General features: G+C 38.5%; 1 protein-coding gene across 2 annotated transcripts in view; it reads left to right on the forward strand.

Annotated features, from left to right (window-relative positions):
- Positions 1 to 268: 268 nt before the first annotated feature.
- Positions 269 to 15,281, forward strand: part of F11 (coagulation factor XI) — a 20,858-nt gene continuing 5,845 nt past the window's right edge. Inside the window, exons 1-11 of one of the 2 annotated variants that reach the window (XM_010835812.1) lie at positions 269 to 1,112; positions 1,792 to 2,466; positions 3,324 to 3,379; positions 5,856 to 6,018; positions 7,298 to 7,404; positions 8,301 to 8,460; positions 10,085 to 10,194; positions 10,903 to 11,062; positions 13,330 to 13,439; positions 13,533 to 13,695; positions 13,785 to 13,891. In XM_010835812.1, the coding sequence (XP_010834114.1) occupies positions 3,325 to 3,379; positions 5,856 to 6,018; positions 7,298 to 7,404; positions 8,301 to 8,460; positions 10,085 to 10,194; positions 10,903 to 11,062; positions 13,330 to 13,439; positions 13,533 to 13,695; positions 13,785 to 13,891 (1,135 nt within the window). In that variant the 5' untranslated portion in view covers positions 269 to 1,112; positions 1,792 to 2,466; position 3,324. Of the gene's footprint in view, positions 1,113 to 1,704; positions 2,467 to 3,323; positions 3,380 to 5,855; positions 6,019 to 7,297; positions 7,405 to 8,300; positions 8,461 to 10,084; positions 10,195 to 10,902; positions 11,063 to 13,329; positions 13,440 to 13,532; positions 13,696 to 13,784; positions 13,892 to 15,281 lie in introns of those variants that run through there. The other variant, XM_010835811.1, reaches the window with a different exon arrangement.

Below are 15,281 nucleotides of genomic sequence, written 5' to 3' on the forward strand. Positions count from 1 at the left end.
CCTTGGACAGCAAGCAGATCCAACCAGTCCATCCTAAAGGAGATCAGTCCTGGGTGTTCATTGGAAAGACTGATGTTGAAGCTGAAACTCCAATACTTTGCCCACCTGATACAGACAGCTGACCAATTGAAAAGACCCTGATGCTGGGAAAGATTGAGGGCAGGAGGAGAAGGGGACGATACAGGATGAGATGGTTGGATGGCATCACCGACACAATGGACATAGGTTTGGGAGGTCTCCAGGAGTTGGTGATGGACAGGGAGGCCTGGCGTGCTGCAGTCCATGGGGTTGCAAAGGGTCAGACATGACTGAGCGACTGAACTGATGTATCCTAGGTCCATGTCATGTTGTCTTATGAGGAAGATAAAAAATGACAGGAGCATGTATAGCAGTCATTCGCAATTTTCATTATCATCTAAAGCAGTGGTTCTCAACTGGACACATTCCTGGCCAGGGGACTTCTGGCAATATCTAGAGACATTGGATTGCCACACCTGGATGACGTGGGTACTAGTGGGTAGAAGCCAGAGATGTTGGTAAACATCCTACTATGAACAGAACAGCCCCTCAGAACAAATAATTATCTAATTATTAGTAATTAGTAAATTACTAATATTACAAATATTAGTAATGCCAGGGTTGAAAGGTCAGTATTAAAAGAGAATGAAAAGGGGATATTTCAGGGACAGCAAGGAAGAGGTTTCAGGACGTGGGAGTCTGTGCTTTTCTTCAAAGCAAGTCTTGATAAGAAAGGAACTCCAAGAGAAAGCTGATGTTGGCTGTGACTGAGAAAGTGCAGCTGTGCGCTTTTTCCTGTCCCAGACAGAGAATTTTAGGCCACCAAGGATCCCAGCTTCTAACTTATTCTTGGGTCTCTATAGACCAAGTCCTGGATTTTTCCTGAGATTTTGTCCAGTAATTCCCTGTTTTCATTAAGCTTCAAAAGCATTCTACTTCACTGCGGGGGGTGGGGGTGGGGGGAGAAAGCTTTAAGAGAAAAGTATTTAACATTAGAATTCTAATCTGCAAAACATTAGTCGAAGAGAATTCTTAGAATACTTGGTGTCAATTTGAAAAGAAGCTCTGTTTAATATGGAAGAGTTCCTACACAGGTAAGACTCTTATTCTATTTTCATTTGAATAGACAAGAATATTTCGGAATCCTTATATTATTTCGAAGGCTTTAGAAATTTCACTAATTTAGCAAGATCAAATTTAGGAAAATATTATTTGGTTTCCCAATGATGTATATCGCTTGTCAGAGTCTTTCTGTTTCTCTCAATAGAGTTGGAGGCTTATCATTATAATCTTTGTACTAAGGCTTTAGGAAAGAGATGGGGTTTCATGAAGTTAACAGTACAGGGAAATAAGGACCTTACATAATTTCATGTATCAGTTTTCCACAAAAAGCTTTCCTGGCATAAATTCGTTATTCTATGTTTGAACTGCATAAAGAACAGTGCATTATAGACATATGCTTTTTGTGTAGCTGAAATGTACTTTTATTTTTATTTATTTATTTTTGGCCGCATGGGATCTAGTTCCCTAAAGTGAAAGTGTTAGTCAGTCAGTTGAGTCCTACTCTTTGTAGACCCCATGGACTGTAGCCCCCCAGGCTCCTCTGACCATGGGATTCCCCAGGCAAGAACAGTGGAGTGGGTTGCATTTGTTCCTCCAGGGGATCTTCCCAACCCAGGGACTGAACCCACACCTCCTGGGTCTCCTGCATTGCAGCCGGATGCTTTACCACTGAGCTACTAGTGCTCATTACAACTAATCCTCTCTTTCCAGGTCTGCGAGGAGGTAACACTGTCTAAAGGGAAATGGGCTTGCAGAAGAGCAGGGATCTACAATTGGCCCCACCTGCTCCACAACCCTGGAACAGCTGAGTTTCAATTCTCTACTGTTCCAAACATCAGTTAGTCCATCAGACCTCCCTTGTTTTCTTTTCAGATGGTGAGACTCCAGTTAGCCTGGAATTAATGATTAACAGTTGCTATTTGAAAATGTGGTTAAGGGCAGCTTTGGCCAGAGGGCATCCTCATTTTGAGTTTGCCCAATGGTTAAGAAGTGAAGAAGTGAAAGTGAAGTTGCTCAGTCATGTCTGAGTGTTTGCAACCACATGGACTGTAGTCTACCAGGCTCCTCTGTCCATGGGATTTTCCAGGCAAGCAAGCTTCTCTCTGGTCACTTGTTTGAATACACAGTAAAACGAGAGAGAAAAAAAAAATCAGTGTATTGAAAAAGCAAGCACCTCTACCAGAGTACATGTTTGATATGCAAAGATTTTAAGTACTTTCACAGGCATTCTGCACAAGGAAACGATGTTACATCACACTGGGAATCAGTAAAAGTAAATATTAAAGTTAAGTGAACAGTACCTGCAAAACTCCTTTAGAAGAGGATGGCCATTTTGGAAGACAAAAAACATTCTTATTAAGAATTGCAACAAACAAGGTTTTTCAGGTATGATTTCAAAAATTATTATTTAAGATGTCTCTCAAACAATTATTCCCTGATGTGCCTTTTTCTGTGGAGTTAAAAATTTTTTACAATAGAGAATAAAATGTGTCTGATTTAATATTTTGGAAGTTCTTAGTTAATATCCATAAGCAATGTGGGAGGAGATTGCAGAATGGAAGAAGAGTAATAGTTTTTACTCAGTAGCAAGTATTTTAGAAATTGAAAAGATATTCAAGAGTAATATGAACACATCAGAAGACAATCTGTCTCATAGATTTCCCTTGAGACAGGAAAACTGTCTAAAGTTTTCCAGAGAGATGTCAATTCAGGGCTCTGTGAAGATAAGTATGTGTGTAGAAGACCAAGACAATCTAGGAATATATTTGCAACCTCATTTTAAAAATAGAAAATTTTAGAAGTAGAAAATCAGTTATAGCTTCTTTGATAGATTTAGAAAAGAAACTTCAACAATGGAAAGAAAGGAAATGAATTGGAAGAGAAGATAAATATGGAAAAATGGAGATGGAGAGAGGGTCAGATGATCATGAGAAATGTCTGATTAATAGTGAGCTGGAGGCAAAAGAGAGGGAGGGAAGGAAGGAAAGGGGACGACCCTTCTCTCTAAGTCCTTGGTTCCTCTCAACCATGAATGTGCTGACCACTGCACAACCAACCATGTTGAGGAACATTCTAGGATTGGGGGGAAGATAAAATTCACCATTATGATAAAGAGCTCTGCGACTACTATCGAATTATTTACTCCTCTCCCTCCAAATTTCTTGTAAACTCTGACATCAGTAAATTAATTATAAATTCATGTCGTATGTTCTAAACATATGCACATTTTTCATTTTTTGTAGGATGACTTTATTATATCAAATGGTACATTTCGCTTTATTTGCCTCCGTTGCTGGTGGTAAGTAGAATTTTATCTTTAGTGTGGACTGGAAATAGCTTGGTTCCCTGACTTATGGATTAGAAAACAGGAGGGCATAAACCCAAAAGGGAAAATCACACATTGTCTTCTTAATATTTTATTTAAGAAGGTCTAGTCGTGGGTCTAAACCTGCATGGTAATTACCATCAAACTAGTAATGAGTGATAATGATATTTTGAGATATCTGAAACTGTAGTGTTTTCAAATCTGCTATTTTTATTATGACAAAGGCACAGGTCCTGTGGACACTAATGCATTTTGCTCTTACATTAGTCATAGAAAGATAAGCCATATTTTAGTTAGAAGTTAGTGAAAATACAGTTGAAATTTCTCCCCATTTAAGTCCATGGACTACATAATCCTCTAAGCCTCTAGTGATAATTTCTACTGTTTTTTTACCTATATACTTTTCCACATACTTACTGGCATGTTGATTATTACTGAGATAAAATTACTAATTTTTAGTTTTACTAATTTTTTTGTTGCTACAATAAGTTTGAGTTATATTTTGTTCTGCCCAAATATTTTAATTTTTGTTATATATATTTAATAAGACCAAGGGTTATATCTTAGTATTTGTCAAGGAAAATATGCCAAGATTAAAAACTCCAATACATTTATTCAGTGATTAAAATAGTAATGACCTAAAAATCCACAATCTAGAATATTAGATGTTTCTTTCTAGAAATAGAAGAAAATTTCAATTTTATGTAATTTAGTTTTGTTTGTTTGTTTTTTTTTTCATTTTCTGAATGTTGAGTTTTTTTTTTATTTTATTTTATTTTTAAACTTTACATAATTGTATTAGTTTTGCCAAATATCAAAATGAATCCGCCACAGGTGTACATGTTTGTATTTTTAACTTATTTATGGTTTCAGTGGAAGGGGCTTCCATAATTTTTCTAAGAGTCTAAAGTTTTTGTTACTAAAATGACCTATTTGTTCGGCTTTGTTTTATTAAAATATAATTGATGTACCACACTGTATATGTTTAAGGTCTACACCACAATGATTTTACTTACATACATCATGAAATGACGGCCACAATATGGCCATCATCTCATATAGATACATTAAAGAAACAGAAAAAAATGTGTTCCTTATGATGCTATCTTGTAGGATTTACTCTCCTAACTTTCACATATAATGTACTGCTACTGCTAAGTCACTTCAGTCGTGTCCGACTCTGTGCGACCCCATAGACGGCAGCCCACCAGACTCCCCCGTCCCTGGGATTCTCCAGGCAAGAACACTGGAGTGGGGTGCCATTGCCTTCTCTGATATATATATATATAACGTACAGCAGTGTTAATTACATTTATCATGTTGTACATTACATTTCTGGTACTTATTTATCTTATAACTTGAAGTTTGTACCTTTTGACTTTTTTTTTTTTTTGGCCATGCCATGCGGCATGCAGGGTCTTAGCTCCCCAGTCAGGAATCGAACCCATGCCCTCTGCATTTGGAGCACAAAGTCTTAACCACTGGACTGCCAGGAAATCCCCCTTTTGACTATCCATATCCAATACCCTTTTCCTCCAGTGACTGTCTCTGGTATACACAAATCTGATCTCTTTTAAAAAAATGTTTATTTTAAAAATATAATTGATGCACGATGCTATGTTAATTCCTAAAAACAAAACAAATGAACGAACATAATGAAACAGAAATAGAGTCATAGAAACACAGAACCAACAGGTGTTTGCCAGAGAGGAGGTGGTAAGGTGAAGAGAGAAATAGGTGAGGGTGATTAAGACGTCCAGACTTCCAGCTGCAAAATAAATGATTCATAGTAATAGACTGTACAGTGTGGGGAACACAGTCAATAATTATGTACTATCTTTGTATGGTGACCGATGGTAACTAGATTTGTCATGATGATAAACTGAAATGTACAGAAATATCCAATCACTGTGTTGTGCAACAGGAACTAACATAGTGTTGTAGGTCAATTGAACTGGTCCATTTAAAAGACTGAAGTGATATGATACCTTATCCCATCAAGGGTCATCAAACGCTACCCAAAGCAGTAGGTACCCAAAGTTGGGTGGCTACCCAAAGGCTACACGGAGCCTTTGTTTCACACAAGCATGGTGTTTAGACATAGAGAAGCAATGGGGAAAGGAAAAGCAGAGACCATTCTAGACCTGGATGGGGTCCTAGAAGGCATTTTTGCCAGCAAAGATCTGAGAAACAAATCAATTACTCGCAAAGCACCCACATCTCCAATCACTCAGAAGCGCCGTTCTATTGAGACACACATGCCGTTTTATAATTTTCTTTTCTATCTATTTAGTTTCAATAAACTAAAAGTGTTGATGGACCTGGTTTCTAAGTTCTGGCACATTTCCCGTTAAGTAGACCTATTTCACTTGCTTTTGTGAGATTATTACCTGATTGGACATGTGCCCCATGAAATCCAAAATCACATGCGTCATGTATTACAACCTAGAGTGTGTGACCACGCTGTTCCAAGATGCCTGCTTTAAAGGAGGAGACATCACTGTGGCTTTCGCGCCAAATGCCAAGCACTGCCAAATCATCTGCACCCACCATCCAAGGTGCTTGCTCTTCACTTTTCTGACTGAATCATCATCAGAAGATCCTACCAAGTGGTAAATGTTCGCTTTTCTATGTAGAGGATATAGATTGTATATGACAGACAGTTACCAGCAATGAACTGTCATCTACCATTTTATAAAACTTAATGTTAACATTGGAAGATGTATCTTCCTTCAACTGAAATATTAAATATTTACAGAAGAAAGAGCAGCATTTAGGCAGTTCAGGAGGAACAGATGTGCCCCTCAGTGTGGACTTTCCAACTTCTCTGGTGGTCTCAATATTAGTGATACTCTCTGTCTGATTTTTTTCTACTTTAAAGCCAGTTCCTCATTTTGTTCTTTGCCTTTCAATTGATTATTTATATTTTATATTATTCAAATTAGAACATTTCCCTCAATGATGTTATTCGAAAAAAATTTCATTGTTTGTAAAGCTAATTTGAAAGAATAGTACAATGATTTCATATCATCCCAAGACTTTTTGCCATTTTTGTCTTCTCTATTATGTATGTGTAGATGTCGAACCATGTGAAATAATTTGAAGCCATCGTAATATTTCACCCTTAAATATTTCAGCATACATTATCGCACACAAAAGACATTAAAAATTAACAAGAATCCCTTTATATCATCTCAGTTGTCCTTCCAATGTAATTTACAGCAATTAACCAGAATCTTATCAAGGTTCACAAATTACATTTGGTGGTTTTGTCTCTATAGTCAGATTCTTAAAAATCTTGGGACATTCCACTTACCATTTTTGTTTTCATATTGAGTTTAACATTTAATAATAAAGCTTTACTGCAGAATGACATCATCAACATCTTTATGCACTATTGCTGCATTCAGAGTATTTACATAGTTCCCTGAACTTAAAAAATTTAGTATTCTAGAATTTACCTCTGAGGTTGGCAAAGTTTTTCTTAATAGGCAGAAAGTAAATATCTTAGGCTTTGTGGATCCAATAGCAAAATCAAAGATATTATATAACTACTTATATAATGATTCAAAATATAATCATTGAAAACTGTAGAAACCATTCTCAGCTCATGAACTATATACTAAAACAGGCAGAGAGCTGCATTTAACCAAAAGTCCACAGTTCACCCACTCCTATTTTGTGTTTGGAAGGAACATTTTATGTCCTCTTTTCAATGTCAGGATGTTGGAATGAAAACCAAATTCACAGTCTCTTAAGAAAATATTTGTTTTGGCATGAGATAGAGGAACTTGTTTCCTTCTCTTTGACTCTCTGTGGGCTGACTTTTAAGATCCGTTATTTTAAAATATACATTTTTACCCAGTAATGGTATTTCTTTAAAAAAAACAGGTATACTTGCATCCTGAAAGACAGTGTTACAGAAACACTGCCAATGGTGAATATGACAGGAGCAATTTCTGGATATTCTTCCAAGCAATGCTTGCACCACATAAGTGGTAAGACGTCTTGCTAGAATTGATATTCATTAGTTACTGTGATGTATACATGTAGTTACACCAGCTATGGTTTTCTGGATATAAAATAAAATCCTGCGATATGGAAACAAACCCTCTCAGTGAAGTACTCATCATATAGAGTAAACACTAGCACACACGCGTGTCTCCTCCCACCACTCCATATGTTGTGCTTGTGCTTAACCACTCAGTTGCGTCTGACATTTTGTGGCCCCATGGACATAGCCCACCACGCTCCTCTGTCCATGGAGTTTTCCAGGCAAGAATATTGGAGGAGGGTGCCATTTCCTCCTCCACATGATTTTTCCGACCCAGGGATAGAACCCCTGTCTCTTGTGTCTCCTGCCTTGGCAGGTAGATTCTTTACCACTAATGCCACCTGGGAAGCCCCACCGTATTACAGTCCATTAATATTTATCTCAACGGACACATCCGACTACATCAGGTCATCATTCATTTTTCCCCCCTCTCCTTTCCAGCTTAAAGTTTTATATGAAAGTCCTTATTAAATATATTAATTCAAATCAAGGAAAGCAGCTCTAAAGGTTGAGATGACACTTGCCTTAATAGTGAAATAGATACTAGTATAGGTTAATGAGTGAATCAGTCCATTAGTGGAGTGAAGGAGACAAGAGGCCAGTTCATAAAGCTGAAGCAGAAATGTACAAGTCTCATGTTGCTGCAGTGTAAGAAGGACACTGGCATCCTCTTACTGTTTCCATGGAAGAGTAGGAATTAAGCAGATTAAAACAGAACTAGAGGATTTCTGAGAAAAAGTCAGTGAAAGAGTAAGTCTGGAGGAACAGTGGCTGAGATTGAATTATCAGACTTGACCCCAGAGACTGGAAAATAACCATATATTCTGATTTCACTTCCAGCTTGCAGCAAAGACATGTATGTGGACCTAAACATGAAGGGGATGAACTATAACAGCTCCCTTGCCCAGAGCGCTCGGGAATGCCAACAGAGGTGTACAGACGACACGCACTGCCATTTTTTTACATTCGCCACAAGGCACTTTCCAAGCATAAAGGATCGGTGAGCGAGCTGTGGGCTGATGGAAAACAAAACGGAATTCTTTTTTTCCCTATCAACTTGATGTCAAATTTTATTTTCAACCCATGCAAGACAATTCTAAAAATACTAATACTATAGATTTTTTGGTGAAAAATGTATTTAAAGTCCAACGTGGATGCACTTCCTTTTATAATACAGAATCTGTCTTTCAGTGACACTTATCAAAAATGTTAAATCCACCTCCTAGCTAATTTATTGTTGTTGCTGTTTAGGCTCTTAAGTTATGTCCAACTCTTTTGTGACCCCATGGACTATAGTCTGCGAGGCTCCTCTGTCCACGGGATTTCCCAGGCAAGAATACTGGAGTGGGTTGCCATTTCCTTCTCCAGGGGATCTTCCTGACCCAGGGACTGAACCGGTGTCTGCTGCTAATTTATAGAGTGCTACATTTCTTAATTGGCGATTTTAAAACAGTTGTAATGGTCAGTCAGTCCCCTTCTCAGCCTAAAGGATGCTACAGCCTGAACTTGTAGAATCAAAAAGAAAAACCTACTCAGATATCCTCCCAAATAACAGTTCCCCACCTGAGACAAAGTAACGGAAACCTGTGTGAAATACTTTAAAACTTGTCCCGCTACTAGATTTTGAAATATTCCAGGGGTAAATATATTCTGTAAAAATATAAAAGGATCTGATTTGCAATTTATTAACTTCTTTTCTCTTAAATATTTTTAGGGAAAATATCGTTAACTTTTAAATTTAGAAATATTTGAGATATTTTGGATTTGTATAGGGAGCTGCAATTATCTGGAGCTTCCCTGGTGATTCAGGGGTAAAGAATCTGCCTGCAATGCAGGAGCCATGGGAGGTGTGAGTTCAGTCCCTGGGTTGGGAAGAGCCCCTGAAGAAGGAAGGGGCAAACCTTTCCAGTATTCTTTCCTGGGAGATTCCATGGACAGAGGAGCCTGGCAGGCTACAGTCCATGGGTTCACAGAGAGTCAGACATGACCAAAGCGACTTAGCACACACACGTGCTATACTTATCTGAAATCCAACGATAAAAGAAGAACTCAAAATGACTAGTATTTGGATTTTAACATTCTGGTCTACACATTCACAAAAAGGAGATGAGCGGAAATAAAGTGTCAAAGATTTACTTGAAGAAAAGCAATGAATGATAACACAAGATGAAGTTCTTAAATCAATAATTAAGGTTTTGTGGTTTATCTTTAGCTCAGCTCAAATCCACCTTTCTACATATTTTATGTGTAAGATTCAATGCAAAGTGAACAGCAAGCCAGGACCTCAGGAGTTGCTAGGTATTATTTGAAAAGTTAAAATGGTAAAATTGAGACGAGCTTGAGAAGTCTTTAATTCCTACGTCTCCACTCTTCATGTTACTACCCATCTAAAGCTGTCATTTTACTGATGAAAAAATAAAACTGACAAAGTTCACAGAACCACCAACTCCCAGCAGAGATGGGACTCAAGAGCAGCTGTCTAGTCTCTCAGATCAAAGTTTTCAGAGCAATTCTTTAGCTTCCATGCCCAGGCCATCTCTAAATGTGAATTTTTTATCATCTTATATTTTTCCTTACTTGCGTTTGGAGGGATAAAATAATTTTCCATTTTGGTCTTCATTTAGTAACACTTGTCTGTTGAAGAACACCCAAACGGGGACACCAACCAGCATAACGAAGCTCCACGAAGTGGTATCTGGATTTTCTTTGAAGTCCTGTGGCCTTTCTAACCTGGGTAACTATTATTTTCTTAATGAGGTAGTTTAGCCATTCAGTGCTAATGATATGTACAATGGGCCTCACTTAGGATACCAATTTGTGCTCACTAATGAAATGGACCCATTGACCTTTTATTTTCCTCATGAGAAAAAATCCATAATGGTCTATATGACTAAAATTTATATTGGAATTTAAAGCTTACAGCAATCACTTCAGTTATCCTAATTTTAAAAGTGTAAAAGATCTTGGGATAAACAAATCTTCTAAAGTTACTAGTAAGACCTTGTTTCTTTAGAGCTGTTTTAGGTTCGCAGCAAAATTGAGAGCAAAGGATAAAGATTTCCCTTTACCTCCTGCCCAGACATGTAGTCAGCCTCGCCTGTTACCAGCATCCCTCACCAGATGGTACATTTGTTACAACTGATGAGCCAACATCATAATCACGTCATAATCACCCGAAGTTCACAGTTGACATTACGAGCCACTCTTGGAGTCATACATTGTATGGGTCTGAACAAATACATAGAGGCATGTTTCCATCACCAGAGTACCATTCAGAATATTTTCACTGCCTTAAAATTTCTCTGTGCTCTGTCTGTTCATCCCTCCCTCATCGCCCAGCAAATTTTTTATATGGAATTTACGAATACCGTGAGTGGGGTTTTACTTTTACTGACGCTACCAATGAACTGACCCTCTGAATATGATGTCTTCTGCTGTGCAGCTTGTATTAGGGACATTTTCCCCAGAACGGCGTTTGTGGACATCACCACTGACACTGTCGTGGCCCCAGATCCCTTTGTCTGTCGCAGCATCTGTACTCACCATCCCAGTTGTCTGTTTTTTACCTTCTTGTCTGAAGAATGGCCAACAGCATCTGAAAGGTAAAGAGTTAAGATTAAGGGTCATGTGTTATCTTTTAAAACAGTTGATCAAAACCCACCCTTGAAAATTCTGAGCAACTACAAATTTTATCTAAATGTCTCTCTAGAATAGATAAAAACTGCAAGGAAGAATCCTAGCTCCTCTCTTTCCATTTCCCACTTACTGACCGCAGGACTTTTGCTTTTCTTTAGGTTAGGGAGGTCTTTGCCTTCAGCAAAAGGAGAGCAACAGAGGATGAGATGATTAGATACTATCAGCGACTCAACGGGCATGAATTTGAACAAATTCGGGGAGATAGTGAAGGACAGGGAAGCCTGGTGTGCTGCAGTCCATGGGGTCCCAAAGAGTCGGACACAACTTAGTGACTGAACAATGACAACGAGAGAGTTGCTAGTTCCAAATAGAAGGAAGAAAATAACGATAGTCACTGAGAGGTATCGTAGCCCAATGCCTGGTTTAAGATCATTGATCCAGGAGTACAAAGAGCTGGAAATAGCAGTGACCTGTCAAATTCAAAATGGAGAGGGGGAGAAACAGTGGCCTTCATCAAAAGAATTGGGGATAATGGTGGAGGACGCTTTGAGAATTTAGGCCATTTCCCTACTGATGCATATTAACACAGGAAACTGTAATAAAAGCACAGGAAATTGCTATGATCATCAAAAGGATGTTTGTTGCCCCCATTAACAAAATTCACTAAAAAAAAAAGGAGAAGTCATCTTAAGACTATTTGCTTAAAAATCTAGATTCTGAATTCTTAAGAGTCCTTGGCATTTGCTCGACACGGCTGTTCATTCCTGCGGGGAGTGTCCCCCAGAGGAATTCAGCCAAAATAAGCCCTTGAGCTCCTGTCCATCAAGCAAGACTGGTTTTTTATCGGGGGAGGATATAACTACAGAAGTATCAATACTAGCTGTGTCACATGAGAATATGTTACTTTCATTTTCTCAATATGGTTCTAAACATGGGGATGCGATAAGTACACTCGATAGATTAAAAACCCTGTACTACTTGGGCCAGAGTGGAAGTAAAACAGAAGTGATCAGATTGGGATATATTGTTAATGTAGAGCCAGTAAGATTTGCTGATGGATTGAATACCAGCATGAAGGAAAAAGTCAGTGATGGCTGCAAAATTTTTTGGCTCAAGAAAGTTGCAAGGTTGGAAACACCAATGAAGAAATGAGGGAGGATTTCGTATAGAGTTGATTTCAAGAGGGAAGAGGTGTCTGGTAGTCAATGAGAAAGAAATATCGAATTGGCAGTTAAAAAGAGAGATTTAAGGCAGTGATTAGGTATCCCCAGCTGGTAATTAATGCTGCTGAAACTGATGAGATCATCAAAAAATTGAACAGAGAGAAGGAGGGCAAAGACTGAACCTTAAGGCACTAAAAATTTCAGAACTTAGATGTCTTTGTAAGGTGTTATTTTGTCTTAATCACGGTTCTCTTTCTTTCATATTCCATTTGTAAAATTCCCAGTCAATACCTATAAGAGGAAGTATTTGATCATCATTACAGGGTGAGAGAAGAACCTGGGTGCTACAAGCCAAGGCTTGGCCTCTTAAATTTGAATTAATGAATATTAAATAAAATTAAATCTTCATTTCCTCAGCTGTATTAGCCACATTTCAAGTACTCATCATATATGGCTGGCTAGGAGAAGGAAATGGCAACCCACTCCAGTGTTCTTGCCTGGAGAATCCCAGGGACGGGGGAGCCTGGTGGGCTGCCATCTATGGGGTCACACAGAGTCGGACACGACTGAAGCGACTTAGCAGCAGCAGCAGTGGCTGTTGTAATGACTAGCATAGATGCAGAGTGTTTACGTCATTGCAAAAAACTGTTGGACATCACTGCCCTGGATTGTGATTTTGTACTAGTTAGGAAAGGTTACTTCCTCCCAGAGAAATGCCACCTGGGTGTGGAGCCTGCATTTATCTCTGTCTAAGCCTACAGCAGATTTCTAGGCAGCATGAACATTCCTGGATGGTTGAGATAGTCTAGGAAAGTTGAGAGAAAGGAAATGAAAAAGGAAGGTGCTAGGAACAGTGATGTTGAACAGAGCAAGCTCAGAAGATTTAGAGGCAGTTTGGAAAATTTGTCTGCAACCTATGCAACCTACAGTCTGACTCAGTGTACTTTCAAAATGGGAACTCCTTCCCTATTAAATACCAACAGGAACTGATTTCTATATGCGCTATGAAAATGTCTTCTTCTTTGATATGGTTTACATGGTGCCTCTTGACGTTTCTTTTTCACTCTTAGAAATCTGTGTCTCCTTAAAACATCTTCAAGTGGATTGCCAAGCGCACGCTTTAGAAAGAACAGAGCTTTTTCTGGTTTTAGTCTACAACACTGCCAGCACAGTGTCCCAGGTAATCAGTGCAAGCCCTTTCTTCTGATCAAGGTCAACAAATGGGCGGGAGGGTTTTGCCTTTCACATCTCAATATGTGCTTCTGCTGTGCAGTGTTCTGCCATTCTTCATTCTATCGCAACACTGATTTCTTGGGAGAAGAACTGGACATCGTAGACGAGGACAGCCACGAAGCCTGCCAGAAAACGTGTACCAACAGCATCCGCTGCCAGTTCTTTACCTATTCTCCATCTCAAGAATCGTGCAACGGAGGGAAGTAAGACATGTGTCAAGTCCCATAGACGCTCCTGTCCCAGCTTGTTGAGAGATGAGTTATGTTTATACCATTTTGCTTCCAACCTGCAGGGGTAAATGCTACTTAAAACTTTCTGCAAATGGATCTCCAACTAAAATACTTCATGGGACAGGAAGCATCTCTGGATACACGTTAAGGTTATGTAAAATGGATAATGGTGAGTTTAACGTCACTTGAAAAAAGTAATAGCCTGAAGGAGTTTTTTATACTGAGTATGTCGTGACTAAGAGAATCAGTAATAGCCACAGAGGGGAGAAAATTAGTACAACAATGAATGCAGTTGCAATTTTCTGTTATTTTCACTGCTGTCAATCAGGCTGACCTGTTTTAAAGGTAAATATTGGGCTTTAACTAAACTCTGCATTGCCTGGCATTAATTAAATATATGTTATAATCCCTGAGTCAAGAAGATCCCCTGGAGAAGGGAATGGCAACCCACCCCAGTATTCTCACCTAGAGAATCCCATAGACAGAGGAGCCTGGTGGGCTATAGTCCATGGGTTTGCTAAGAGTCAGACACCACTGAGCAGCTAACATTTTTTGCTTAAACATTTTATAATTTGATACATTTATATAACTAGTATTGCCTGCTGAGGCTCAGGTTTAGTCAACATTTTTATGTCTGTTTGTTGATATCACGGTCAAATGATCTTTCTTATTATCCTTTATAATAGAAATATCAACCAGCATCTTAATTAGTCATCTTCTTTCTACTGGTTGTTACTTGATCTTTAATTGAAATATAAATAATCATCTTATGTTGGGAAAACTATGTTATATATACAAGAAATATTCAGTAACTCCTTCTCCAGGGCCTTCAGATTTCCTGCGAGTGTTTGGAGTATTTATGAATATTAGCAAAAGTTACAGTAAAACCTTATTAACTTGTAACAATGAGTATGAGAGAGTGGAAATAAAAAGATTATCTATATTAAGCACAACCTATAATAATATAAAAATGATAATACCATATCAGCAGTACTTCCATTCCAGTGGCCAATTTCTGAGCCTAGTAACAAAAGATGGTTTGTAGCCAAACAACAGTAAGGGAAAGAATAGGAACATTCTCCCTACACGCATTCCTCCCTAAATTATCGTAATAACCTACGACGACATTAGTGTTCATTGATTTACATACACTGCATGTTTCTAGACTTTTATTGCTTACTGCCCAATATTACAATGCAATATAAATTAAGTTGCAGCTGAGATTTAATGAGTGAAATGGAAGTGATAATTATGCTTTGTAGTAGATTTCAAAATATGAAAATCTGTCAGAAATACTGGCTCTACTGAGAGATGAAGAAATAAATCCTGAGGTTCTGAGAACTTGTTTTGTAGAACACACAATGTTACATTGTGTCCAATATTACCCTCCTAGCTGGGAAATTCTGCCACTTTTGCCTAGAAAATCCCATGGATGAAGGAGCCTGGTAGGCTGCAGTCCATGGGGTTGCTAGAGTCGGACAAGATTGAGCGACTTCACTTTCACTTTTCACTTTCCTGCATTGGAGAAGGAAATGGCAACCCACTCCAGCGTTCTTGCC

The sequence above is a fragment of the Bison bison genome, unplaced genomic scaffold (assembly GCF_000754665.1).
Source record: "Bison bison bison isolate TAMUID 2011002044 unplaced genomic scaffold, Bison_UMD1.0 scf7180017864050, whole genome shotgun sequence".
Classification (NCBI taxonomy): Eukaryota; Metazoa; Chordata; class Mammalia; order Artiodactyla; family Bovidae; genus Bison; species Bison bison.